Genomic DNA, 27155 nt, shown 5'->3' on the forward strand with positions numbered 1-27155 from the left:
CTGTTTCCATGATAACAATTTCGTTCCGGGAACTAATGTCATGAGCCAATAAACGAAGAAAGAAAGAAGAAAAAGCAGAAGATAAGAAGTGGACAAGAAAGCACGCAGAGTCAGTGGAAAAAATAAAGGAAGAAATTGGAAAATAAGAGCGTCCGAATAAAAACAATACAATATATGAAAGAAGAAGTGCAAAAGTGCACGCGGAGCTACGTGTCGAACGATGCGAAAGGACACGTAGCCGAAGAGAGCAGCAAAGCTACGCTGTGGGACGAAGACGGGCAGAAGGAGCTGGAGGGCGGAGAGGACGGGTGGATCGCGGAGACGGCGGCAACCCAATGGAAGCTGTTCTTCAGCTGCCGCGGCCACGACCCGCGAGCTGAGCGAACGCCCCACCGGAAGCCGCAGCTACAGGCTGACGGCGCCGCTTCCCGGATTCCCTGCGGCTAAGATACGCAGGCTAGCGGAGTTGACCGGGCGATCCACGCAGCTCGGTCACCCAACCGTCCTGACCCCCTAACCAGGACAAAGAGTGGACAGAACGTCGGACACAGCGACTTCGTGTCTACGACGAATCGGCGGGCCCAACGACGTGTCGGCGGAAGCCACGACGACGACGTGACGTGGCCACGTCGAGGGACTTAATGTAAATATTTTGGACTTATGAATTTTATTATCTGAGGACTTTGGGGAATTACTAGAATTCACTCGTGTTCTAAATTTTTTGTTTTGTGCTGTTTTCTTTGTCGTTTGTTTCTTCAATTATAAATGCTTGTCTTAAACGAGCGACTTGTCCCTGTCCTTCTTTAGTCCACTGAAATCCGTGACAACTAAGATTTGAGATGATTGGACTCTCTGAGGCGGTTACATTTCTGGGTCGCTTAGCTGACTTGGATAGGCTTTTAATTTCTTTAGTGGCAGCTTATATTTATTTTGTGACAGTGGCGCCGCTTACGACCCCTACGGTTTCTGTAGAGTTCTGCGATGACTTCACATCGTCTCCTTCCGTGCCGCCCTCTCTGCCCTTTTCTTCTGCTGCCTTCCCACTCTCCCGTTATTTCCCACTCGTGTTAGTAACCATGTATAGAAACGTGAAACGACAAGACTCATTTTCTTTTCGTGTATCTTCCTTTACAGCCAGCTGACAACTACCGCACCTGACGTCACCCTACTAACGCGTTAAAGCTAACCTTCTGATGATGACAAGGCCGCCGTCCACAAAAATAGGCAGACCTACTGAAACGTAGACAAGCCTTCCTTAGACACGTGATACCTGTCTGTAACTTTTCTGCTCAATATGAATGAATCATATCCAGGCACATTATTGCAGATCATGTTCTGTGGGGCCCCTATACAGATTGATGCCAGAGGCCAATGATTGGTTCGATTCACTTTTACCATGTAAGAGGAACATTTTCATCCTCCCGACTGTAGCAGAAAGCTATGCGAGGCTCTTGTACAAGTTAAAGGTGCATTTTCTGCCGCTACCCTATGTGATATTTAGCAGAAGCTTAAACTTATTCACTGTCTGACGGAAGAGATACTGGGGTCTGAGATGGGAAAGGCGATTGAGCCAGTCGGTCGGTCTGCCACGTGGTTTAAATGATTCGTACCATGCATGTGCACCTACTGCACCTCAATACTGGGATGTGAGGACTTGCGGAGTTTGCTGATTTCTTGAGAGATCTGTTGGGTTTTTGTAACTTGTAGAATGTGTTTTGCGGCACTAATTGTGACAGAGTAAAGTTTCACTCTTGTGAGCTTGGGTACTATACTAATTGACTTCATGACAACATGTATAGCTTGCAATTTAAGTAGCACCCGTTTGGGCATTTCCCCTACTATATGAGCGAACACCAAAATGAGGGGTGAGATGGGCTCACAAAAACGACTCGTCCTACCCGCTAAGAATCCCTCACATCTGTGTGCACGAGACAGTGACTCTGAGAGACAGTAGTTGGACTAGTAGCAACTCGATGGCCCTGTCGGTGAACTCTTGTAGTTTTGTAGGTAATAAGACATGAATAACAATACGAAGGAAGGTTTACTTTCGCCGTGGTCTGCGAAGGCTTTCCATAGAAGTGGGATTTAGGTGCCGCTGACGCAGCATTGTGGCGTTCGTTCATTAGCAAGCTTGTTCACCTTCTGTCACATGCTCTAAAATAATGTCAGCTGAGTGTGCTCTTGCAGACTTGGCGTATTAGTGGGGCGAGGAAGCCCTGCAATCAATCCCATGGAAGTTATGTTCACAACCGCCAGCCTCAGCCACAGCGGTGCAGTCTGCCTGTGGAATTTGTACAACTAGGCAATCACCGCAATAGACAATTTGGCTCATTGCATATGAGCAAATAAGCATGCGACAGTAGGTATGGCAACATTATTGTCTAATCATCCGGAATGAATAAGTGCCACTGGATAGGCACCCCGACTAAGAAGTCGGCGAAAGCCAATTGAAGAACTCAGCTACAGGGAACGAAAAAAGTAGGCATGAAAAGCAGCCGAGTGTACAGAAGGAAGTGATGTAAACTGATTGGGACCAGAACATTCATTGAACGAGCAACAGTGAACTTCACAGAAGTGAAAAGGCTGTCCGTAACGGCAAATTGAAGAAGTTAGCTACGCAGAAGTGAAAAATTTGGCAATGTGGTGGGTCACCACATTGTTTCAATCCTGAGTAAATCAACGTCGGCATTAATGGTGAGACCGGTTGTGCCAGAATTTTAGCGCATTGCAGGCTTTCTTTATTTACTAGAGTTAACAGAACTAAGCACTACATCGCTCCGTGCGTAAACTACGCAAACACGCAGATAACGTAACGTGCATGTTAATAATATTTATTGCGCCTACTACTGGGTCTAATATGGACGTTTATATTTGGCATCTGCACTTGAAATCTGTTGATGGTGCTCGCAACTGCTTAATTCAGTCGACTGCGTGAATGCCAGATTCCTTCCATGGCTTACATATTTGCAAATGAGAGTGCATGCAGTCTTGTGCCTTAATGTTCTTATGCTGGGACTTAACGCAATATTAAGTTTATTACCTGATGAGCTAGCTGTTTGTTATCGATTTATAAATGCTTATTTATATCCATGAAATGGGAAAATGTGCCTTTAGTTTTCCAGCTGCAACATCATAAAATGGCCAAATGCCGATTGATTCGCGCTAAATTCGTTTTGGTTGCTTGAAAAGGGAGTTATAGGCACCGAAAAAAACCCACTAAAGTTGCAAACAGGCAACTTGAACACACTTACGGAGTGTGTGAATGAGGCGGAATGTCCAATAGTGTTCATTAAGACTCTTGGGACATTCAAGTTCGCTGCACATTCCGTCCCTGTTGAAGATTTTATCTCATCCTTAAAAAGGCCCTTACAAGGAACCAGGCAAATAATAGAAACAAGACATTTTGGCATTGTCCCTTATTTAAAAATTATTCATTACCAGCTCGGCCAGTTGGCAATTTTTTTTCAAGTACCCTAAAATCCGGAAGGGATTACAAAGGGGGGACACAACCATGAATAAAACAGGGTAGCGCCACATCTTAACATAGACAACTAAGCATAAAAACAAACTACACAATAAAGCAAAGATTGAGTTGCAACATAACTAATGTGAAATACGATCAAAAAATGTTGAAATATTAATTATAGCAGCAATTCCAAACACTTCAGACATAATTTACAAATGCGTCGTAACCAGAAATACATACGATGCCACAACCAAAAACACAACTACGAAAAAAGAAACAAAAAGACAAGAAAAAAACGGTACAGTGACAATGACGTATTGCAATCGCTCTGCAATATTTCAGGAAGATGATAAAACTTTTGTATTATTAACCGACACAGTTTATAGGTTAAAGAAGCGTTTCAGCCTGTTTACAAATCCGTTACGATCAGTAATAGCTGTGATGTGAGGCGGAAGCTGATTTCGCTGACGGATGGCAAGAAGTAGCCGTGAGTGAAAGAACAGGTTAGTTCGGGTGAAGATAGGCTCCACTTTAAGCTGATGATCAAGTCGTGAGGACACACGATGAGATGGTGTGATGTGAAGCGTATCGCGTGATGACTGATTGTGGTAAAGCTTGTGGAAAAACTGACAGACGCGTGACCAGTCTACGTTTTTCTAGAAAAGATAGATTAACTTAACATTTTATTTCGGTTATGCTAGATATTCGCTTGTAGTTTTTTGTTATGAATCGGGCAGCTTTATTCTGCAGAGATTCCAATTTCTTTACGAGTAGGCCTGATGCGGGTTCGAAATTAGAAATGCGTAAGTAGTGTAAGCAAGATGTTTAATGGTCGGGTTAGCTAAACGCAAGTTGCGCTGAACAAAGCCAAGTGTCTTATACCCCTGTCACACGGGCACTCGAAAGTCTTTTGAGCAAAAAGACTTCTCCTCAAAAAGAGTTTCGCCCGCAGACACACGACAGGGAGCGATCTCTTTTTCAGAAGCGGTCTTTTCTGGAAACGGAGTTCGCCGATCTCCTTTACGGCCGGAAAGGAGTAGCCTCGAAACCAGTGGGTGCCAGCAATTATCATATATTAAAAAAACAAGCAAATGCGTAATTTTTTGTCGCCTAGACTCGTTATAAAAAATATTTTTATGTCTCGCAGAAGATGTAGTAAACCCAGTAATGCTCGTTTTCTTCTGTACTCTCGTAAGCAGGTGGAACGGGCTGGGGATGTCACGTGATGACGCTTGCAGCAGACGCGCGCCGCACGAACGTGAAAAACCGCACGCGCGATATATCGAGTACCTATGGCCAACGCCGCTGACCGAACAGCCATGGGCGCACGCAAAAAACAGCGGCTACAATGGTCGGAAATTGACACGTGGACACTAATCAAGCTGTGGGAAGACAACCTACACTCGCTACGTGCGCAGAACCACAATGGAGACGTGTACGCCAGCATTGCCAGGGCGCTCACAAGCGCGGGTGTTCCCCGCATGAAAGAACAGGTCCACACCAAAATAGAGAACTTGGGACACACTTACAGGTGAGAGAAAGCAAGGAAGTAAGCTTGGCGCGTCCGAGCCGCCTGAGAGCTGTGTCATGCGCAGCGAGCTCTCGTTTTCGCTGTTGCTTACATAGGTCTTGGCATTCTGGTTGGTTTCGGATATGATGTGTTTCGCTGCATTGTCATAGCGGTGTATTCTGCGGCGCAAAAGTGAACTGCATGATTTCTCTGCAATCGTTCACAGTGACAGCTTATTGCAATGAATGCTTATTAGCAGTCACACGCGCTGAAAAAATTTACAAACGTCTATAAACCCAGGTGTAGTTACCAGTTATGAGCGGGAACGTGTCATATAAAACGAAGGGAAGGCGCACTTTATAATGCGCTGCATTCCGTCACGACGGCAGATATTACGAATAATTAAGTCGCCAGCACGTTTTAATATCTACAGATGTGACTGCAACTTCCATTTTTCTCGCACAAATCACGCAATGCTTTTCTCAGAGGCGCGAAACATCGCATGCACAACTTTCTCGACAGAGGTTTAACTTCGCTAGTTTTTACTTTATTAAAACATGTTGCGTTTTGCATGCACTGGTAGTTATTGCTCGGTACGATTTAATAGTTGTTTACTCACTTTTATTTTCTTAATGTTCAGGAGGTGCCTGAAACAACTTGAAACAGGGTCCTCCCCACCAAGCTGGCCATTTTTCACCGAAGTACACAGATTCCTAGGCTCCCTGCCTGTAAACGACCCTTCCTTAATGGAGGAGGCTGGGAGCGGCATCGGCACCACAAGCAGCAGTGCCTCAGTAGAGGAAGTAAGTAACACCTAGTGACAAGTATATTTTTTATTGCAACGCTGCCAAGTAAACGTCAACACATGGAGTGATAGATGTGGCTTTTACTGTTTTGGAGCTGTAACCCATTGCTTACACGGGTGTAGCACACTGTGCATGCAATTACAAAAAAAATTGTGTAAGAAATTCACATTAGTTGTTTATCACATAATGTAATGACTGCTTTCAATAAATACACTAAATGAACACATTTTAGTGGCACTCAATATTTTCAAAAAACATTTTCTTTTGCATATGACAGGCTACAGCAACCTAAGTACGATTTAATATGACACAGTGGTACAAACAAATGTAGTTTAACACGAACAGTACTGAGTGAATACAGTGTAGAATGAACATTAAACTGAAACTAAAATTAGTCAAGTGAATCTGCTGCTTAGCAGGTGAACTAATCTAGTCAATGCATTTTGTCTGTCTTCTTGAAACGCAGCTCATCTTCGGCATGATGGACTCCGGTTCAGCCTCTTATCCAGATGTCGAAGCCACAATAGTTGAAGAATGTCCCCCCCCCCCCCCCCCAGTCTCCGGCACCTGAGATGGCAAGCAGCCCTCACGACGAAAGCTCCATTCGGGAAAGCAGAAGCTTTCCAAGTGAATGCTCGGATGGCACCCGGAGGAAGCGACGGGCCACAACTGCCGACTTCCAGGCGAAGATGCTCGAGGAGCAGCGGCTCCTAAGAGAGTAGTTTGAAGCAGCACACAAGGTGGAGATGGAGATTCGCAACCAGTCACTCAAGTTGCACGAGAAGCTTATTGATGCTGTGGTGTTGTTTTTCACCAAAAACTAATCCCCTGTTATAGTTTTTTTGTTCAACGTTTTAGCTCCTTTGGCTGTAATATTGTACAAGCGCGCCCCTTAGGGTTGCTCCATTTCCAACTTGTGCTTCTGTTGCACGTGATGGCTGTGGAAATTCAGCATTGCACTGCTGCACCTCACTTAACCATTGCGGGTGGACACTGTCGTTAAAGTGCTCGCAAATGTTGCTTAGCACGCAGCACGCTCGTATTGCCAAACGGGCATTGTCCACACGACACTCCATCCTCTTTGCTGTGAAACGAAACCGGGCCTTAAGCCTCCCGAATGCGTTTTCTACTACTCTCCTCGCTGCACATAAATGATAGTTAAAATTTTTTTCAGCGTCGTTCATTGCACCGCGGTGTCCAAAGGGCTTCATCAGGTTTCGTGACAATGGAAAAGCCTGATCACAAAGAATTATTGGTGGTACCGCTATGCTGCCTATTGTGGCAAGCGCGGTTTCAAAAAGCGGACTGTCAATGATCTTCGACAGCTTTGAAAGGCCAACACGTGGGCGTCGTGGCAGCGTCCAGGGGCACCAACGTTGACATACCTAAAGCGGTACTTGTGATCCACAAGCGCCAGCAAGATGATGCTGTGCCTGCAAAGAACAAAGTGCAGAGTCATGTAAGCTCAGTTCAGCATGGTAAAAATTATGCGGTTTTACGTGCCAAAGCCACGATTTGATTATGAGGCATACCGCAAAGGGGGAGTCCGGAAGTTTGGACCACCTGGGGTTCTTTAACGTGCACCCAAATCTAAGTATCAGGGGTTTTTGCAATTCGCCCCCATCGAAATGCGGCCACCGTGGCCGGGATTCGATCCCGCAATCTCGTGCTCAGCAGCCGAACACCATAGCCACTGAGCAACCATGACGGGTGTTCAGCATAGTACTACAAAGTGCAAGCAGTTTGTTTGTTTGTTTGTATTTTTGCAGTCATATAGTTTATTTTACTTGTGTCTGTTAAGTATATTTCGTTCTGTGCAGCTGAGATGCGGCTGTGTTCTCTGGCACTTATTCAAATGTTGTAATTGTTACAGCGATTACAATCCTGTTTCTTCTCCCTGTTACATTAAATAGTTTACGTCAAAACTGTGTCAATGGTCTTGTTGCTCTGGTGTAAGTAAACGTTGCAAAATGGTAGCAACCAAATTATGCGCTGACCCAAACTTCTGGCCAAGTGGAAGAACGGCACATTTTTTTTTCTTGAGATCCAGACTTGCCCGTGAGGCATAACGCTTGGTATGCATTGTGTAACGAAAAAGGTGCAGTAGCACTGCTTTCTCGCTACAGTAATTTGGCACAAATCGGAACTTTTACACGAAAGAAGTTATATTAAGCCCACTTACCAGCCTTTATAATTATGGTAGTCTGTGGCGTGCTCCTTTGGTGGCGAAATGGGAAAGTGGCATCCATCGAGGGCTCCGACACCTTGACGGAAACCGCAGACAGCTTCGAATTCCTGGATGTGCTTTGCCATTTCCTCAGCAGTAATCATCTTGACCCAGTCGCTTTCGAGCACAGATACAACTGCCTCGCAAAACTGCCTGTACATGATGTTGACGGTTGAGCGCCCACCCACGAAAAGGTTTGCCACAGTTCGATCTTCGGCCGACGAGCACAGCTTGTATAGGCCAATTGCGACTCGCTTCTCGGGGGGGATCGGCTCACGCATGTTGGTGCTTTGTCGTTCGAGCACAAGGCGCAAGTTCTCCACAATGAACCGAAACGTCGAAGGGTTTATTCGAAACCACTGCTTAAAATTGTGCTCACCGAGATGAGGCACAGTTTCCTCGAACCATCTTTCATGACGGTTGAAAGCCCAGGTCGCTCGGTTGCAGATTCTGGCAGACAGCGCCGAGGCGTACAGTATGGAACTATTCAGGATCAGCTGTTGCCTTATACCGTCTTTGAGTGCCTTCGCTGCGTCTGCTTCGGTTTCTAGAGCGAGAATCCTTGCCATAAGACACGCGATTCCGATTTTTTCCTCGGTACGGTCACCCATGATAGCAGCACGAAAGCGGGAAGGCTGTTGTTTCTCTTCACATATGGCACATAGCCCCCCCCCCCCCCCCCCCCCCACGAGTGGGATCGGCCTAGAATGGCCGGTTTAAAGCTCCTATTCAAGAAGTCAACAGAAGTTTTGACACTGACGCGATATGTTGCGGTGTTCAACTTGGAACAGAACGTTCGTGGCGGGAGCAAAACTCAGACACTGGTCGGGCATGCTGAAGCTAACGTAAAAAAAACACACAAACAGAAGCCCAATGTTGCCAGACAAACATGTGCACTTCGCTTGTTCTGCAAACGCTCTTTAAACTACTACATTAGATGTTTATATTACCGTTTTTATGTTAAATTTATTTTAAAAACGTGTAACCAATAAGTTTTCACTTTATATTTCGAGATACATAAGTTTTTTTTTGGCCGATATTGTTTCGAACGCTAGCGCTACGCTTTCGGTAGCGTGTCCAGAAGAAAACACTAAAAGGAGATCGTCAGCGCCGTGTGTCTGTTGCGCAACACCTCTTCATTCAAAAGTCTTTCAACTTGGTAAAATACCGCTTGCGTAAAAGAGTTTTTGCGTGCTCGTGTGACAGAGGTATTAGATGCTTTGATAACTATGGCGTCTCAATGAGTGTTCCATGACAAATCTGATGACAAATGGACGCCCAAATACTTTATAGAGCATGCTGAGGATATAGGTACATTTTAATGTGTATTTTCATAACACATGATTAGCTTTGGCCGTGAATCTAATGGCTTTGGTTTTATTGACGTTAATTACCATTAGCCATTTCTTACACCATTTACTGAGCTTGTCTAAATCGGATTGTAAGTAGCAAGTATCTATAGGGTTAGTATTTTCTCTATAAATTACGCAATCACTGAATATACTTACCGTGGAACACAGACCACGACTTATTTCGTTAATATAAACTAAATACAAGATTGGCCCGAGCACAGAACCCTGTGACACACCAGATTTAACGTGAATTAACGGAAAGGAGTGTTCATTGAAAAGGACTAATTCGTAAAGGCTAGTTAGAAAATTAGTAATCCACGTAATAATTGTCGTATTAATGTTGAGGTTCGATAGTTTGTCAATTAGGCGCAAGTGGGGAACCTTGTCGAAAGCCTAGGCCACAAATATCGCATCAACTTCGTGCAAAGAATGGATAGAATTATGCAAGTCAGTAATTAATTCGAAGAGTTGTGTTTCACAGTGTCGACCGTGTAGAACCCCATGCTGATTGACAAAAAAGAAGCAATATTCGTTAGAAACTTCATGATAGCGGATTAAATTATATGTTCGAGAAGTTCGCAACACGTACTTCTTAATGAAATTGGTGTGTAATTTGATGCATTAGATGAGTCACCAGATTTAAAGACGGGAATTGTACGAGCTACTTTCCAATCGCTTGGAACACATCCTGTGTCAATAGTGTCACGTAGTTGTGACGCTGAACTAAACAGTCTTAAAACTGTGCATGACAAAACTGGTTGTTTATTGGGCGAACCTGTGCCCACAAAAGCAAGCTACACTCAAAGTACAACGATAGCGGCGAACAGAGTCGGCGATCGTCGAAAATCTCATGAGCAGCGATACGCGACGCCTTTTATAGATGAGTTATCGAATGTTCCAGATTATTCCCTGGTGCCCGCGTGTCTTCGAGAAAGTTCTAGACCATTCGCGTCGGTCACACAATCAGATAACATAAGCGTCGGTGAAAACAGGCAACGGAAAGAGGCATCGATAACATTCTAGAAACTTCCCATACAGGCGCGTCCTGCGCCGAGCGATAACGTTTAACATTTGTTAGCCGGTGGAAAGCGGCCACCGGGGAAAGATAAACATGTATACGTGTCAATACCCTCCCTTTAAAAAGCATCTTCCCGATGCTACAAACACGAAAGCGAAAACAAAACCACGCGTACAGAAAGGGACAAAAATAACAAAGCAACGAAGGACCTAAGTTCGTCAGCGGGCGTAGAAAGGCTTAAGGCGCACCACGTGGATGACTTCAGGTCGTGCACGGAGCCGCTGTGATTGCGAAATACCGTCTGGCACGACCTCCTAGTCCAGTGCGCCAATCCGTCGGATGATCTTATATGGTCCGAAATAGCGACGTAAGAGTTGCTCGCTAAGTCTTCTTGGGCGTATCGGAGTCCAGACCCAAACACGGTCTCCGGGCTGGTACTCGACGTAGCGTCGTCGAAGATTGTAGTGTCGGCTGTCGGTTGTCTGTTGGTTCTTGATGCGCAGGCGGGTGAGCTGTCGACTTTCTTCGGCACGCTGAAAATAGGTGACAACGTCGAGATTTTCTTCGTCGGTGACATCCGGTAGCACGGCGTCAAGCGTCGTTGCCGGTTTCCTTCCGTAGACCAGGTTGAACGGCGCCATGTGCGTCGTTTCTAGCATGGCCGTGTTGTATGCGAAGGCCACGTACGGAAGGATGGCATCCCATGTCTTGTGTTCGACGTCGACGTACATTGCCAGCATGTCGGCGATAGTCTTATTCAGGCGCTCGGTGAGGCCATTCGTCTGCGGGTGGTAGGCGGTGGTCCGGCGATGGCTTGTCTGGCTGTAGCGCAGGATGGCTTGAGTTAGTTCAGCCGTGATGGCCGTACCTCTGTCGGTGATGAGGACTTCTGGGGCACCGTGACGCAGGAGGATGTTCTCAACGAACAGCACTGCCTTTGGGCAAGGCTTTTGTTTCGGCGTAGCGGGTGAGGTAGTCCGTAGCTACGACGATCCATTTATTCCCGGACGCCGACGTCGGAAAAGGCCCCAGTAAGTCCATCCCGATCTGCTGGAACGGTCGGCGAGGTGGCTCGATCGGCTGTAGAAGTCCGGCTGGCCTTGCCGGCGGTGTTTTGCGTCGCTGACAGTCTCGGCATGTCCTTACTTAATGGGCGACGTCGGCAGAGAGGCGAGGCCAGTAGTATTTTTCTTCTATCCTCGCGAGCGTGCGGGAAAAACCGAGGTGTGCTGCCGTTGGGTCGTCATGGAGAGCTTGCAGAACCTCTGGACGCAATGCTGAGGGTACCACGAGGAGGTAGTTGGCTCGGAGAGGCGAGAAGTTCTTCTTTAGGAGAATGTCGTTTTGCAAGAAAAACGACGGCAATCCTCGCCTGAACACCTTGGGCACAATGATGGTCTTCCCTTCCAGGTAGTCTACAAGGCTCCTTAGTTCCGGGTCGGCTCGCTGTTGTTCGGCGAATTCGTCGGCACTGATGGGTCCCAAGAAAGTGTCGTCATCCTGATCGCCCTGTGGTGGTGGTTCGACGGGGGCGCGAGACAAGCAGTCGGCGTCAGCGTGCTTTCGCCCGGACTTGTAAACGACGGTGATGTCGAATGCTTGAAGTGTCAGACTCAATCGTGCGAGGCGACCTGAAGGATCCTTCAAGTTAGCTAGCCAACACAAGGCGTGGTGGTCGCTCACAACTTTAAAGGGCCTGCCAAAGAGATAGGGGCGAAACTTTGATGTAGCCCAGATGATGGCGAGGCACTCCTTTTCTCTTGTGGAATAATTTGCTTCCGCCTTCGATATCGACCGGCTAGCGTAACTAACAACTCTTTCTAGTCCGTCAGTCTTCTGCACAAGCACGGCACCGAGTCCTACGCTGCTTGCGTCGGTGTGGACTTCGGGAGCGGCGTTTTCGTCGAAATGCGCAAGTATTGGCGGCGATTGCAGGCGTCGCTTGAGTTCTTCAAATGCTTCGACTTGCGGCGTCTCCCACTTGAACTCGACGTCGGCCTTCGTGAGATACGTCAGTGGCTCAGCAATCCGTGAAAAATTCTTGACGAAGCGCCTGTAATAGGCGCAGAGTCCAAGAAATCTACGCACTGCCGTCTTGTCAGCGGGCGGAGGAAAGCTGGAGATGGCCGCAGTTTTCTGAGGGTCGGGGCGCACTCCAGACTTGTTGATGACGTGGCCCAAAAACAAGAGCTCCTCATATGCGAAGCGGCACTTTTCTGGCTTTAATCTGAGTCCGGAGGTTTTGATTGCTTCAAGAACTGTTTCAAGGCGCTGCAGGTGTTCTTCGAAGCTTGACGCAAACACAACGACGTCGTCCAAATAGACGAGGCAAGTCTGCCACTTCAAGCCTGCCAATACTGTATCCATGACGCGTTGGAAAGTCGCAGGTGCCGAGCAAAGACCAAACGGCATGACCTTGAACTCGAACAGTCCGTCTGGTGTTATAAAGTCAGTCATCTCCCGGTCCCCCTCGTCGACTTCGATTTGCCAGTAGCCGGTTTTGAGGCCCATCGACGAAAAATACTTTGCGTTGTAAAGTCGATCCAAGGCGTCATCAATCCGTGGGAGGGGGTATACGTCCTTCTTCGTGATCTTGTTGAGGCGACGATAATCGACGCAGAAACGTAGGGTTCCATCCTTCTTCTTCACTAACACCACGGGGGACGCCCACGGACTCTTAGACGGCTGCATGATGTCGTCGCGTAGCATTTCGTCGACTTGTTGCCTTATGGCGTCGCTTTCGCGCGGCGAAACTCGGTACGGGCTCTGACGGTGTAGGCGGTCATTTTCGTCGGTTATGATGCGGTGCTTGGCGACAGGGGTTTGATGATTATTGATGATGATTATTGTTGTTTATTGGCGCAAGGGCCAGGTGTGGCCAAAGAGCGCCAGGACGATGGTAATGGCTTGTTCGTGGTATATTAATAGTCAATTATATGAAGGTTAGATGTGGCATGGCTGTAAAGGGGCCTAAAAGCAGTCGCTGTAAAGTGCGTAAAATCTATACGTAATAAAATTATGGCAATGACTAATGATGTGTACTATAGACATGAACAATACATTGCGAAAGAATGATATGACTTCCAAAATATTGCAGATGCAAGAATTGGCCAGAAGCACAAGTTCCTAAACAGAGCCCTTGAGACACAAGGGCCTGGAGGCATGTGCTATAAAAAACAGTCACAGCAACATCCTCTGGAGAGAGGATGCGCTACGAACTTGTTGGGCTAATAACATGTAGCACAACATCATTCAGGAATGCGAGGACTGCTTTGGTGTTAAAGAGCGGTTCTTTACCGAGAAACATAGTGGGATGTAGAGGGACATAATAGCGATATGCTAGAGGAAAGTGTTTCTTCCTTTCTCTTTCGGCTTCCCGACACTCCAGGAGAACGTGGAGGACGGTGAGCCTCTCGCCACATCTACCACAGGTTGGAGGGTCATTACCACTCCATAGAAAATTGTGGGTGCCGTACGTGTGTCCTATTCTTAGACGACAGAACAGGATATCAGTTCGCCGGCTTTTTGTTATGGAAGGCCAGTAACCTAATTGCGGCTTAATAAAATGAAGTTTATTACTTGTTTCTGCGTCCCACAAGCGTTGCCAGTGGCTTCGCAGTTTCTTTCGCAGAAAAGGCTTCAAATCTGTTGCAGGAACAGCAGTTGTAGGGTTAATAGCCTGAGATGTAACAGATGTGGCCATTTGATCTGCTCGAACATTACCCTCAATGCCTCTATGACCCGGCACCCAGCATATAATCACATGCTGGTTAGATATATACGCTTTACACAGAACAGAATAGAGCTCATTAAGTACAGGGTTTTTGTGTTTACAGAGTGATTGCAATGCTTTCACAACACTTTGCGAGTCTGTAAATATGATAGTCTTTTTGAGTTGTGATTTCATTATAAACTTTGCAGCCGATAATATTGCATAGGCCTCAGCCGTAAAGATACTTGTCTCCGGGTGCAGTACACCGGATTCCGAAAACGATGGACCGATGGCTGCATAAGATACCCCCGCATGTAACTTGGAAGCGTCTGTGTAAAACTCTGTACACGAGTATTTAGATTGGAGTTCTAAGAAATGAATTCTAATATGTGCCTCTGGCGCGTGTTTAGTGACCTCTACGAACGATGTGTCACACTCTATGAGCTGCCACTGCCACGGTGGCAACAGTTTCGCTGGAGCCACAGGACATTGTTCAAGAAGCGGAACACCCATTTCCTCACTGAGGTTTTTCACACGCAAAGAGAATGGCTTTCTCGCGGCAGGTCGATTATGGAAGAGTGTGGCAGCGGTCACGTCATTTATAGTTGAATAACAAGGATGTTCAACGTTTGCTTGTACTTTCAGGAAATATGTAAAACTGCTGTATGACCGTTGCAGATGAAGCGACCACTGATTCGACTCTACGTAGAGGCTCTGGATTGGGCTTGTCCTGAAAGCACCAGTCGCGAGACGGATGCCCAAGTGGTGAACGGGGTCTAGGATTTTTAACGCACTTGGCGTTGCAGAATTATAAATTATAGACCCGTAATCAAGGCGTGAGAGGGCAAGAGTGTTATAGAGGTTTCAGAGACACCTTCGATCACTGCCCTATGTTGTGCGCGATAGAAGCTTTAGGAGGTTCATTGTCTTCAGGCACTTTGCCCTCAGACGCTTAATATGAGGAATAAACGTGAGTTGTGAATCTAAAGTTACTCCAAGAAACTTGTGCTCGCTGCTTACAGAGAGCGCATCTCCTTTGATTTCAATAGTTGGGACTGGCGTTACGCCTCTCTTGTTTGTAAAGAGTATGCAAGTGCTCTTCTGAGCGTTAACTTTAAAACCATTCTCATCCGCCCATTTGGACAATTTGTTTATTCCAAGCTGCACTTGTCGTTCGCAGATGGCAATATTGCATGACTTGAAGGCTATTTGTACATCGTAGACATAAATGGAATAAAACATTGTGCGTGGAATGACTGTGTGCAGGGAATTCATTTTTACTATAAATAGTGTGCAACTGAGCAGGCCTCCCTGTGGTACACCGGTCTCTTGGGTGAATGACTTAGACAGAGCGTTACCCACTCTTACGCGGAATGTGCGATTAGATAGGTAACTTTCGATTGTATTTAACATGTTGCCACGGACACCCATCGTGGAAAGATCTCTGAGAATGCCGTAGCGCCATGTCGTGTCGTAAGCTTTTTCTAGGTCGAGGAACACTGAGAGGCAGAACTGCTTATGTATAAAAGCATCCCTAATATAAGACTCAATGCGAACAAGGTGGTCTGTTGTGGACATACCTTCCCTGAAACCACATTGCAAGGGGTCTAGTAGTTTGTTATATTCAAGGAAAGAGATTAAGCGCCTGTTTATTATTTTTTCAAATAGTTTGCACAGGCAGCTTGTTAGCGCAATTGGCCTGTAGCTGCTGGCTAGGGATGGGTCTTTGCCTTGTTTGAGTACGGGGATGACTATAGCTTCCTTCCACGCGGACGGGATATACCCATCTGCCCACATGGCATTGAAAAGATACAGGAGTGTTTTCAGAGCTTCAGGATGCACGTACTTAATCATTTCATATATGACACGATCACCGCCTGGCGCGGAGTCATTGCAGCAAGCGAGGGATGCCTTGAGTTCAGTTAAAGTAAATGGATAGTTGTAGGCCTCACTCGATGAACCTTTACGTTTAAGGGGCTGTACGTCGCTCTTCGCGTTCTTTGAACCTCAGAAATGCTTGTGTGTAGTGGGACGCACTGGAAACATGTTCGAAGTGTTCGCCCAGACAATCTGCCTGGTCTTCCAGGCTCTCACCTTGGGTACTGACTAACGGTAACGGGTGTACCTCCCGGCCTTTTAATTTATTTACTCGATTCCACACTTTTGTCTCATCCGTGTAAGAATTTATACTGGAGATGTACTTCTCCCAACACTCCCTTTTAGCACGTCGGCGTGTTCTTCTACCCTGGGACTTTATTTGTTTGAAACTAATCAAATTTTCAGCAGTTGGGGAGTCGCGAAGTCGTCCCCATGCTTTGTTCTGATTTTTCCGTGCTTGTTTACATTCCTCATTCCACCACGGGATGCGACGTTTATTCGCTAGTCCATTAGTTTGACGGATGCATTTCGTGGCAGCGTCAATAATAAAGCCTGTAATATACGCCACAGCGTCTTCTATATTAAAGGACGCAATATCATCCGTGCTTAAATACGTAAGTTCTCGGAAACGTTCCCAGTTAGCTGTATCAACCTTCCATCGGGGAATGTGTGGTGAGCTTATATCTTGCTTTGTTAAGTTTAATACAATTGGGAAGTGGTCGCTCCCAAAAGGGTTCTTGATAACTGACCACTCCAGGTACGGAATCAGTGTACTAGACACGATACTTAAATCTATGGAGGAGTATGTGTTGTGCGCCATGCTGTAGTAAGTGGGCTCTTTCTTATTAAGTAAACATGCTCCTAAAGAAAAGAGAAAGTTTTCAATTACGCGTCCTCTCGCATCGCAACGAGAGTCTCCCCACAATGTGTTATGTGCGTTTAAATCTCCGACAACTATGTATGGTGCCGGAAGTTCATCTATGTAGTTCTGAAATTCGGTTTTATTAATTTGATAACTTGGAGGGATGTATATAGAACTGATAGTGATTAGCTTGTCAAACAGCACCCCTTGGACAGCAACTGCCTCTAGGGGTGTACAAAGTTTTATTTCCCGGCAGGCAACACCTCTGTCTACTATGATAGCTACACCACCGGATGACACAACAGTGTGATCGCGGTCTTTGCGAAAGATGGCGTATTGCCGGAGAAAGTTGCATTGTGTGGATTTAAGGTGTGTCTCCTGAACACACAGCACCTTCGGATTAAACTTGTGTAGGATTTCTTTGACGTCATCGAGGTTGTGTAGGAGTCCTCTGACGTTCCACTGTATTATTTATGTATTCATGTTGAAAGTGTTTTTGTGCTGTGTATAAAGGAGACTAACTTAAGCTACAGAGCCCTTGTCGGGCCCTGTGATGCGGGCTTTTTCTTTTTTGGAGCGATCGCGAGATTCTCGCCGCTCCTGAGGCGCTGGTGGCGCCGTCTGGCCGGTTGTTGTGTCCATCGCCTCTTGTGAGGCGCTGGACACGCGCTCTTGCGAGCGGTTGGTTTGACGAGAAGGCCTCGCCTCGAGGGACGATGCCCTGGAGGCCACCAGCCCGGAGGTTGATGGCCCCTTCTTGTGAGTTGGCGGAGCAGCGCTAGCTGCAGCCGCTGAGGGGGCGGATGCGTCACTGCCGGCTCGCTGCTTGCGGGCCGGGCAGGTGCCGGAAGCCGTTGTGTCGCTGCCCCCTGACGCGCCACATCGGCAAAGGTGTTCTTGGGCAGGTATGATACCCGCCTACGTGCCTCCTTGAATGTGATATTTTCTTTGACTTTAATAGTCACAATTTCTTTCTCTTTCTTCCATGACGGGCACGACCGTGAGTATGCGGCGTGCTCACCATCACAGTTGACACAATGTAGAGTGTTATTGCAAGTTTCGGAGGAATGTTCATTGGCACTGCACTTAGCACAAGTTTGCCGGCATCGGCAGTTCTGTGAACTGTGCCCGAATCGCTGGCACTTGAAACACCTCAGAGGATTTGGCACGTATGGCCTAACACGAAGTCTGAGGTACCCGGCCTCGATGGACTCGGGCAGGACACTTGAGCCAAAAGTAAGTACTAGGTGCTTGGTCTTGATTTCTTTGCCGTCGCGCCTCATCTTAATTCTTTTAACGTTTATCACATTTTGCTCACTGAAGCCCTCCAAGAGTTCAGCCTCGCTTAGCTCCATTAAATCATCATCTGAAACAACGCCGCGCGTGGTGTTCATAGTACGGTGTGGGGTCAGTGTTATTGGGATGTCCCCAAATGACACTAATTTCGGCAGTTTTTCGTATTGTATCTGATCGCGCAGCTCTAGAAGCAGATCACCGCTTGCCATTTTGATGCTTTGTAACCTCGGCCAAGAACTTCAGTGAGAGACTTCGAGACAAGGAAGGGTGAGATCATTTTCACTGTCTTTTCAGGCTTATCAGAGTGGATGACGTGAAATCGTGGAAAGTTTTGTGTTCTGTTTCCAAAAAATTGAAAAACATCTTCGGCACGCCCTCGTTTGTGAGGGCGATCAGGGAGTTTAGGGAAGGCGCTGTCCATGAGTATAACTGGGATTTTCGGCAGCGATGCCAACCACCCACCAAGGAGCCCAACGCGGGGACGTGACAGGAGTTCCTGTAATCGGAATCCTGCCAACGCCAGTTGTACACCACTGCTATAACCAAATACAGCATAACCAAGACTGGCTAGCCACACAAGGTTAACCCTTGCCGCCCAGAAATTTGGAAGTGAGGAGAAGATAATAGGAGACAGGAAAGAAGAGGCAGTGAAAGAGAAAGAAAGAGTGTTGAGGGGGGGACAGGAAAAAGCGACTGCCGATTTCCTCCAGGTGGGTCAGTCTGGAGGTGCCGTCTATGTGAAGCAGAGGCCGAAGAGGTGTGTTGCCTCCACCGGGGGGCCTTAGAGGTCCGAACACCCGGCATCGGCTCAACCCCCAGGATCCCCCTTTCCCCAGACACGGCTAAGCCGCGCAGGCTACACGCGGTAGGGTCCAACCCTCATGTGCTCGGGTACGTGGTGTCGCAACACACCAAACACCTGCTGACGCAGACGCCCCTGCGGGGGCGACAGGGGTTTGTCGAACTTTTCACGACGACGAGAAGCAGTCCTTGTTAGAGCACTGCACGGGCCCGGGCCGGGCCGGGCCGTCCGAAGCGTGTGTCGGCGGGCTCGGGCCGGGCCCGGGCTTAAAGCTGCGGGCTCGGGCCGGGCTCGGGCTTGAGGCCGCGGGTCCGGGCCGGGCTCGGGCTTGAAGCCACGGGCCCGGGCCAGACTCGGGCCCGCTCATTGAAGGGCCTAATGAGGCTTTCGAGCATACGCGACCGTTATGCATTGCATGGTTCAGTGCATTCTGTGCCAAGCTAAAGTGACACGTGCAAGATGACTGTCATCATCATCATCAGCCTTTATTTATGTCCACTGCAGGACGAAGGCCTCTCCCTGGGGTCTCCAATTAACCCTGTCTTGCGCTACCTGATTCCAACTTGCAGCTGCGAATTTCCTCACTTCATCACCCCACCTAGTTTTCTGCCGTCCTGGACTGCGCTTCCCTTCTCTTGGTATCCATTCTGTAGCTCTAATGTCCATCGGTTATCCATCCTACGCATTACATGGCCGGTCCAGCTCCATTTTTAGGAACGAAGCTCCTTATAGCGGCACCCGTTCTGTCCCCGTCGTAGTAGTAGTAGTAGTGTGTAACCAGTCTGAGAAAAATGAGAAAGAAATCACAGCATATCCACGGGGTGAATGATGATGAGTGGGCGAAGCTCCGGAGGGAATCATCGGATCTCCCGCTTAAGGGGATGCTAGCACAAACGCGTTAGAGACGTGCAGTACTCTCTAGTAAGGGGGAGTGGCCACAGCGTCTTACGCAGCCATTTACACATGCCGGAACGTGCACCGCGTTTGCCAACGCCATCACATGACTGCTGAGAAAGTATACCCCCCGTATCCATAAACGCTCCTCGACTTGAACTTGACGTGCCACCGCCTTGGGCAGCGCGTTCGAAACGCGTTGAAGGTAAGGCGGAGAGGCCACAGCGTCTTACACCAGCTTCTTACACGGGTCGTAACGCGCTAGCGCAAACGCGTTAGAAACGCGCTAGAAACTCGGCCTTTCGTTAATGTTGGGTATTTATTGCCATCGTGGTGCTTGTGTCTATGTGTGCTTCGTGGCGTAGTGGGCTAACGCCGTGCGCTCGGAAGCGAGGGGTCCCTGGTTCGATTCCGCGCTACGGACACAACTTCGGAATTTTTAGGGGCGAAGCTCCTTAAGGCGGCACCCGTTCGTCCCTCGTCGTAGTAGTAGTGTGTAACCAGTCTGAGAAACATTTTTAGGGGCGAAGCTCCTTAAGGCGGCACCCGTTCGTCCCTCGTCGTAGTAGTAGTGTGTAACCAGTCTGAGAAACATTTTTAGGGGCGAAGCTCCTTAAGGCGGCACCCGTTCGTCCCTCGTCGTAGTAGTAGTGTGTAACCAGTCTGAGAAAAATGAGAAAAAAAATTCCGAAGTTGTGTCCGTAGCGCGGAATCGAACCAGGGACCCCTCGCTTCCGAGCGCGCGGCGTTAGCCCACTACGCCACGAAGCACACATAGACACAAGCACCACGATGGCAATAAATACCCAACATTAACGAAAGGCCGCGTTTCTAGCGCGTTTCTAACGCGTTTGTGCTAGCGCGTTACGGCCCGTGTAAGAAGCTGGTGTAAGACACTGTGGCCTCTCCGCCTTACCTTCAACGCGTTTCGAACGCGCTGCCCAAGGCGGTGGTAAGTCAAGTTCAAGTCGAGGAGCGTTTATGAATAGGGGGGGGGGGGTATACTCTCTCAGCAGTCATGTGATGGCGTCGGCAAACGCGGTGCACGTTCCGGCATGTGTAAATGGCTGCGTAAGACGCTGTGGCCGCTGCCCCTTACTAGAGAGTACTGCACGTTTCTAACGCGTTTGTGCTAGCGTCCCCTTAAGCGGGAGATCCGATGATTCCCTCCGGAGCTTCGCCCACTCATCATCATTCACCCCGTGGATATGCTGTGATTTTTTTCCGCTTAATGTCAACTAGAATATCGGTTATCCCGGTTTGTTCTCAGATCCACACTGCTCTCTTGACTGTATATCTTATCACATGACTATATCTTATCAAAGAAAATAGTAAAACAGATGAAGTTCTGATTTTTAACAGCGGAGCTGTTTCATCCGGGCTTAATGTGTCCGCTGAATCCAAAAATGTGGGCCGATCCTGGCAGCAGTGCAGAAAGGGTCCAAGCGCAATGGCACACAAACCTGTGAACTAGCGAAGCTGAGCCTGGTTAAGTCTAGCTAAGAATGGTGGGTACTAATTTCCTATCGATAGGCAAATGATACCCAATCAATAGCTAGTCGATAATCGATCAATAATCAATAAAGTCCTGAAAATGCTGGGGATGACTTGGTAGTGCTTAGCCTAGCCAAAATACGTGGCCAATACATTACGATGGCCAATCAATAGCTAATCAATAATGGATCAATAATCAATAAATTAGGATAACTTGGTAGTGCTTAGCCTATCCCAAATACGTGGCCAATATCTTGCAATAGACAATCGATAGCCAATCAATAGCTAATCGATAATCAATCAATAATAAATAAATTCCGGGAAATGCTGGGGATGACTTGGTAGTGCTTAGTCTATCCCATAAGCCAGGACTAGCTAGGTGCCCATCATCTCCGCTGTCTCTTTAGCATTGCGCCGCCAGTGCAATTGGCTACGCAAATTTTTTTTCTTTTCCGCAAAAACGAACATTGTTTCCGCGTAAGTAAAAATAAATTATACAAAGAACCACTCCTCAAACCATTTCCATGTTACCGCTTTTGCGATCGCACTATTACCAGTGTCGATACTATGGCATTATTTTAGCGCTAAGGCCAGTTGCTGTTGTGCTTGAATGCATAAAACAGCGCTTTCCTCAAAAAGTTAACTGGAACGCCCATGCATTTCGTCGGACACTTTGAAAATTAATATCTAGAAACTGGTTCAGTCCTGAGAATTCGTTCCAAGTGGATGCGCCTTGCGAACCCAGCGGCTATAATTTGTAGATTGAAAGCTGTGCCGTAAAATAATTAATTAAAAAAGTTAATTCGCGTAATTATGTTCAATATTCAATAAGGCGTTTTGACCATCTATTAGGCCATTCATATCAGAATTAGCTTGCAACTACATAAAACAATTAGCCTCCTTAGAGCGTCGTCGCATTAAAGCGAACACAAGCAATCCTGAGATATGGTCAATTCCATACTTCAGAACACTCTATAAGCATCAACGCGCCGCGGTGGCTCAGTCAGCTAAGGCGTTGCGCTGCTGAGCACGAGGTCGCGGGTCGAATCCCGGCCCCGGCGGCCGCATTCCGATGGAGGCGAAATGCAAAAACGCCCATGTGCTTGCGTTGTAGTGCACGTTAAAGAACCCCAGGTGGTCAAAATTAATCCGGAGCCCTCCACTACGGTGTGCCTCATAATCAGAACAGGTTTTGGCACGTAAAACCCCAGAAAGAAGAACAACTCTCTAAGCATCAGTCGTTAATGCATTACCTACCATTCACTTTGAACAAATACAAGAATGACAGTTATTTCAGTAAGAAAGAACTCAGCTGACATTTTGGTCGCTTGTAATGTATCTGATGTGATTATTATTCTGCCTTTGTGTATGGTTCTGAGTATATATTGTAAATCCTGTTTCGTTTTCTTAGCAAATGTTGATCTTGTAAAATTCAGTCTCATGCTATGTTGTATAGCTGGTGTTGCGTTGTTTTGTATAGCTAGTATTGTTATTGTAGTGTTGTTTAAAATGCAATCTGTTAAAACTTTTTCCAATTCGGTTAACTCGCCGGGACGCAAATATTCTTTGTCTTTCCGTTCATAGCTATTTCGTCTATGAGGAATTCCAGCGATAGCTGGAAATATATGTGAATTATTGTGCATGTGTGCACACTGTTTGCTGTACTATTGCCTTGCCTGGTCTTATGGGTCACGTCACGCTACATATGTAGCTTTTAGTCCAAAATGACCGTCCAGCATGTAAACTGGACAATAAATTGATTTGATTTGATTGATTTCGTCGGACACATTGATTTCGTCGGACACAAAATTATCTCGAAACTGGTGTAGTCCTGAGAATTCGTTCCAAGTGGATACGCCTTGCAAACTCGGCGGCTATAATTCGTAGATTGAAAGATGTGCCATAAAATAATTAATTAAAACATTCATTGGCGTAATTATGGTAAGTCTTCAATTAGGCGTTTTGATTCCTCGTGGAAGTAATCGCCGCCTCATCGAGTAGTTTAGGTCAAGGATTATAACTGTGCTATCTGCCACAGGCAATCTTTAAAAATTGGGTTCAGCTAAAATGAAACGCCCTGTATATTTGCATGCTAAATGACATCATAGAACCATATCGTACAAATCAAGGTAAGTGCATGCACACCACCAGGAAAATATTAGCACAGGCAATGGGCCGGATTACTGTTTCCGTGGGAGAAACAAAGATTTCGGACTTTTATTGCTTATATACTGCAGCTGATTAAACCTCGAGAAGGTGAGGCTGACAGATACAGTACAATCTGTAAGTAAAACAAAAGAATTTTTTTCTTACAGGCCAGCCCTGGTCATGCACACGCGGGCCCTAGCTAAGCTTAGCAATGAACGCCCGGGCCGGGCAGAGCTCAGTAACACGGGCCCGGGTCGGGCCCGGGCTGGTCTCGGTCATGTACGCCCGGGCCGGGCTCGAGCTTTGTAGTACGGGCCCGGGCTGGGCTCGAGCCTCGTAAAGCGGGCCCGGGCCGGGCTCTGGCCGAAAAATCAGGCCCGTGCAGTGCTCTAGTCCTTGTATTGCAAGAGCAGAGCATTTAGTTGTTCTTTCTTATGCCTGGGAAGGTTCTGATTGACGTCGAAAGTTCGTTCAGGTACTCTAGTCGTCGTTGCAGGTGCACTGGAATCCGTGAAGGCGAAAACACTGCTGCCTTGTACTATTTCGTTGATGTAGGCGACCGTGGTGCCTTTATTAATGTGCTTGTATTCGGGGCTGAAGTTCGTGAGCATCACCCTTGCTTTCCCTGCACGTAGCTCAGCTATGCCTCTAGCGACGCAAATTTCACGGTCGAGCAGTTTGATGATCGCCCTCGATGACGCCCTCCATGTCTGCAGGCACTTCGAAACCGACGGAAACCATTACGCTGGAGCGAGGCGGAACCGTGACTTGTTCTTCAAGCACATTCAAGGCATGGTAACTTATGCTTGTATCCGGTGGTATCGCGTTGTGCGTTGAAAGCGTTATCCACTTCGACCTTAAGTCGATGACTGCACCGTGTTGATTTAGAAAGTCCATGCCAAGGATGACATCCCTGGAGCAGTGCTGCAGGATCACGAAGCTCGCAGGGTAAGTGCGGTTGTTTACCGTGACTCGCGCTGTGCAGATTCCAGTCGGCGTTATTAGGTGGCCTCCGGCTGTCCGGATATCGTGCCCTTGCCAGGCTGTTTTCACCTTGTTCAACTTGGCGGCGAATGGGCCACTGAAGACGGAATAGTCGGCTCCAGTGTCGACGAGAGCGGTGACGTTATGACCATCGATTAGCACGTTTAAGTCGGTAGAAAGTCGTCTGGCGTTGCGGTTAAGTTGTGGCGTCGGATCACGGCTGCGTCGGCTTGCTCCGCTGCTGCTACGTCGCGTCGGCAGGTCTTCTTTCGGCGGCGAAGTGTTGTCGTCAAGGCTCTTGCCAGGCGGCGTGCTGAAAATTCGTCGTGATGATTCGCGAATCTTCTTCGTCGGCGGCGGAGGATCTTCGGAATTGCGTCGTACAGCAACCACACCTCCATCGGTTGCTGCCTTTAGTTTCCCGGATAATGGGCTCACGGACCGGCCCCGGGCTGGGCCAGTGTATGGTCGGCGCTGCGGTGACAGGTAAAGTCCTGGTGACGGCGAGCGTGAGGGTCGTCGTGGTTGCCACTGGGCTCCGGCGAGGTAGTCGGCGATGTCACGTGGTCGCTCGCGAAGCTGTGGCCGTGGCGCGTTGACGGCGAACCCTCGTAGGCCCATCTCGCGGTATGGGCATCGACGGTAGACATGGCCGGCTTCCCCTCAGTGATAACAGAGCGGGCGGTGGTCGGGGGCGCGCCAAATGTCCGTCTTCCTCTGGTAGCTGCGCTGGGCGACGGGCGGGCGTGCTGGCGGCGGCGACGGCGGCGGTGCGCGGTGGACGATGGTACTGCGGCGTTACGGGGCCGTGGCGCGAGCGCGGAGGGGCGCCTTGACGACGGGCGACGGCGGCGTAGGTCATCGCTTGCGGCTGTGGTTGAGGCGATGCCGGAACTTCTGGCACTTCCAGTGATCTCTGAACCTCTTCTTTAACTATGTCAGCGACTGAAGTCACCTGAGGCTGCGATCTTGGTAATAATTTCTGTAGATCTTCCCGTACAACCGCTCTGATCGTCTCGTGCAGGTCGTCGGCGCCTAGAGCTTGAGCTTCAGCGCAGTTTGTCAGCGCATGGCGGTTGTATTGCCTGGCTCGCATTTCAAGCGTCTTCTCGATCGTTGTCGCCTCCGAAATAAATTCTGCCACAGTCTTGGGCGGGTTGCGCATCAATCCGGTGAATAGATGCTATTTGATGCCCCGCATCAAGAACCGAACTTTCTTTTCTTCAGACATGTCCAAGATCGCGATGCTCTCGTTCGGAAATTGAACTCGCGTTTCCAGGAGAACTTCAGCCCTTTCTTTTCGTACGGCGCTCGTGAAGGTCTTCACGAAGTTCTCGCGAAATAGGTCCCAAGTCACCAGGGTGGTCTCTCTGTTCTCAAACCATGTCCGAGCAGCGTCATGCAACGAAAAATATACATGGCGCAGCTTGTCATCGTCGCTCCATTTGTTGAATGTCGCGGTTCTCTCGTAAGTGTCCAGCGATGTTTCAGGGTCTTCAGCTGATGATCCATGGAACGTCGGTGGCCCCCGAGGTTGCTGCAGCAGGATGGGGGACGCTGGGGATGCCATTGGGGTCGTTGACTTGGCCTTGATTGGTGTGGTCTTCTCGGGAAGAAGTCCGTATTCTGGCAAAAGTCCTTGCTGCCTACGGCTAGCTCGCTGGTCCTTGGCGACGTTGGTCTCGTCCTCCGGTTTCGGGCTTGGGTCGCGGCTTTGCGGGGGCGTTCGGTGCATGAACACAAAAGCACCTGCACCAGATGTCACGTAGTAGTGACGCTGAAGTAAACAGTCCTAAAACTGTGTATGACAAAACTGGTTGTTTATTGGGCGAACCTGTGCCCACAAAAGCATGCTACGCTCAAAGTACAACGATAGCGGCGAACACAGTCGGCGATCGTCGAAAATCTCATCAGCAGCGATACGCGACGCGTTTTGTAGATAGGTCATCGAATGTTCCAGATTATTCCCTGGTGCCCGCGTGTCTTCGAGAAAGTTCTATACAATTAGCGTCGGTCATACAATCAGATAACATAAGCGTCACTGAAAACAGGCAATGGAAAGAAGCATCGATAACGTTCTAGAAACTTCTGATACAGGCGCGTCCTGCGCCGAGCGATAACGTTTAACATTTGTTAGCCGGTGGAAAGCGGCCACCGGTGAAAGATAAACATGTATACGTGTCAATAGATTGTTGAAATAAGGCGGCTAAAATGTGACATGTTGCAGGTTTTGCTAGTTTCAGTAGTTTAAGGCACATACCATTAGGACCTGGGGCAGAGTTAGTCGGAAGGCGGTCAGTAGATCGTATTCCTTTAGCAATAATAATTACATAATGCATGGTCGAATTTAAAATCGGAAATTAAGGGGAATTTAGCATTCGACTCTCATCCATAAAAACAGACGAAAAAAGCTAATTAAAATCTACAGCGACCTGTGCAGGAGAAAGAATATTGCCGTCCCTGGCTAACAATACCGTTGAATTTGACGCGTAATTAGGATTAAGGACTTTCCAAAATTTTTTGTATCGTTTTGAAGCATGCTTGAAATGCTCTTGTTAAAAAATCTCTCCTTGGCTGCAGTTATTTCGGTATCGCACAAGTGCGCATGTTCACGATAGCTTCTCCAATCTTACTCAGAGGTTGATAACTTCACTTTTGGGTATAAACGTTTCTTTTTGTTACTGCAACTTTTTACGTGCGTCGTAA

General features: G+C 47.8%; 1 protein-coding gene and 1 pseudogene across 1 annotated transcript; one reads left to right on the forward strand and one right to left on the reverse strand.

Annotated features, from left to right (window-relative positions):
- Nucleotides 1-4758: 4758 nt before the first annotated feature.
- Nucleotides 4759-5794, forward strand: LOC119439971 (myb/SANT-like DNA-binding domain-containing protein 1). The gene is made up of 2 exons (XM_037704928.1): nt 4759-4997; nt 5617-5794. Exons 1-2 carry the CDS (start codon nt 4759-4761, stop codon nt 5792-5794), a joined length of 417 nt encoding a protein of 138 aa, XP_037560856.1.
- Nucleotides 5795-6636: 842 nt separating this feature from the next.
- On the reverse strand, nt 6637-8290 carry LOC125943400 (uncharacterized; annotated as a pseudogene).
- Between the last annotated feature and the right edge of the window lie 18865 nt (nt 8291-27155).

Source organism: Dermacentor silvarum, chromosome 2 (assembly GCF_013339745.2).
Source record: "Dermacentor silvarum isolate Dsil-2018 chromosome 2, BIME_Dsil_1.4, whole genome shotgun sequence".
Lineage (NCBI taxonomy): Eukaryota > Metazoa > Arthropoda > Arachnida > Ixodida > Ixodidae > Dermacentor > Dermacentor silvarum.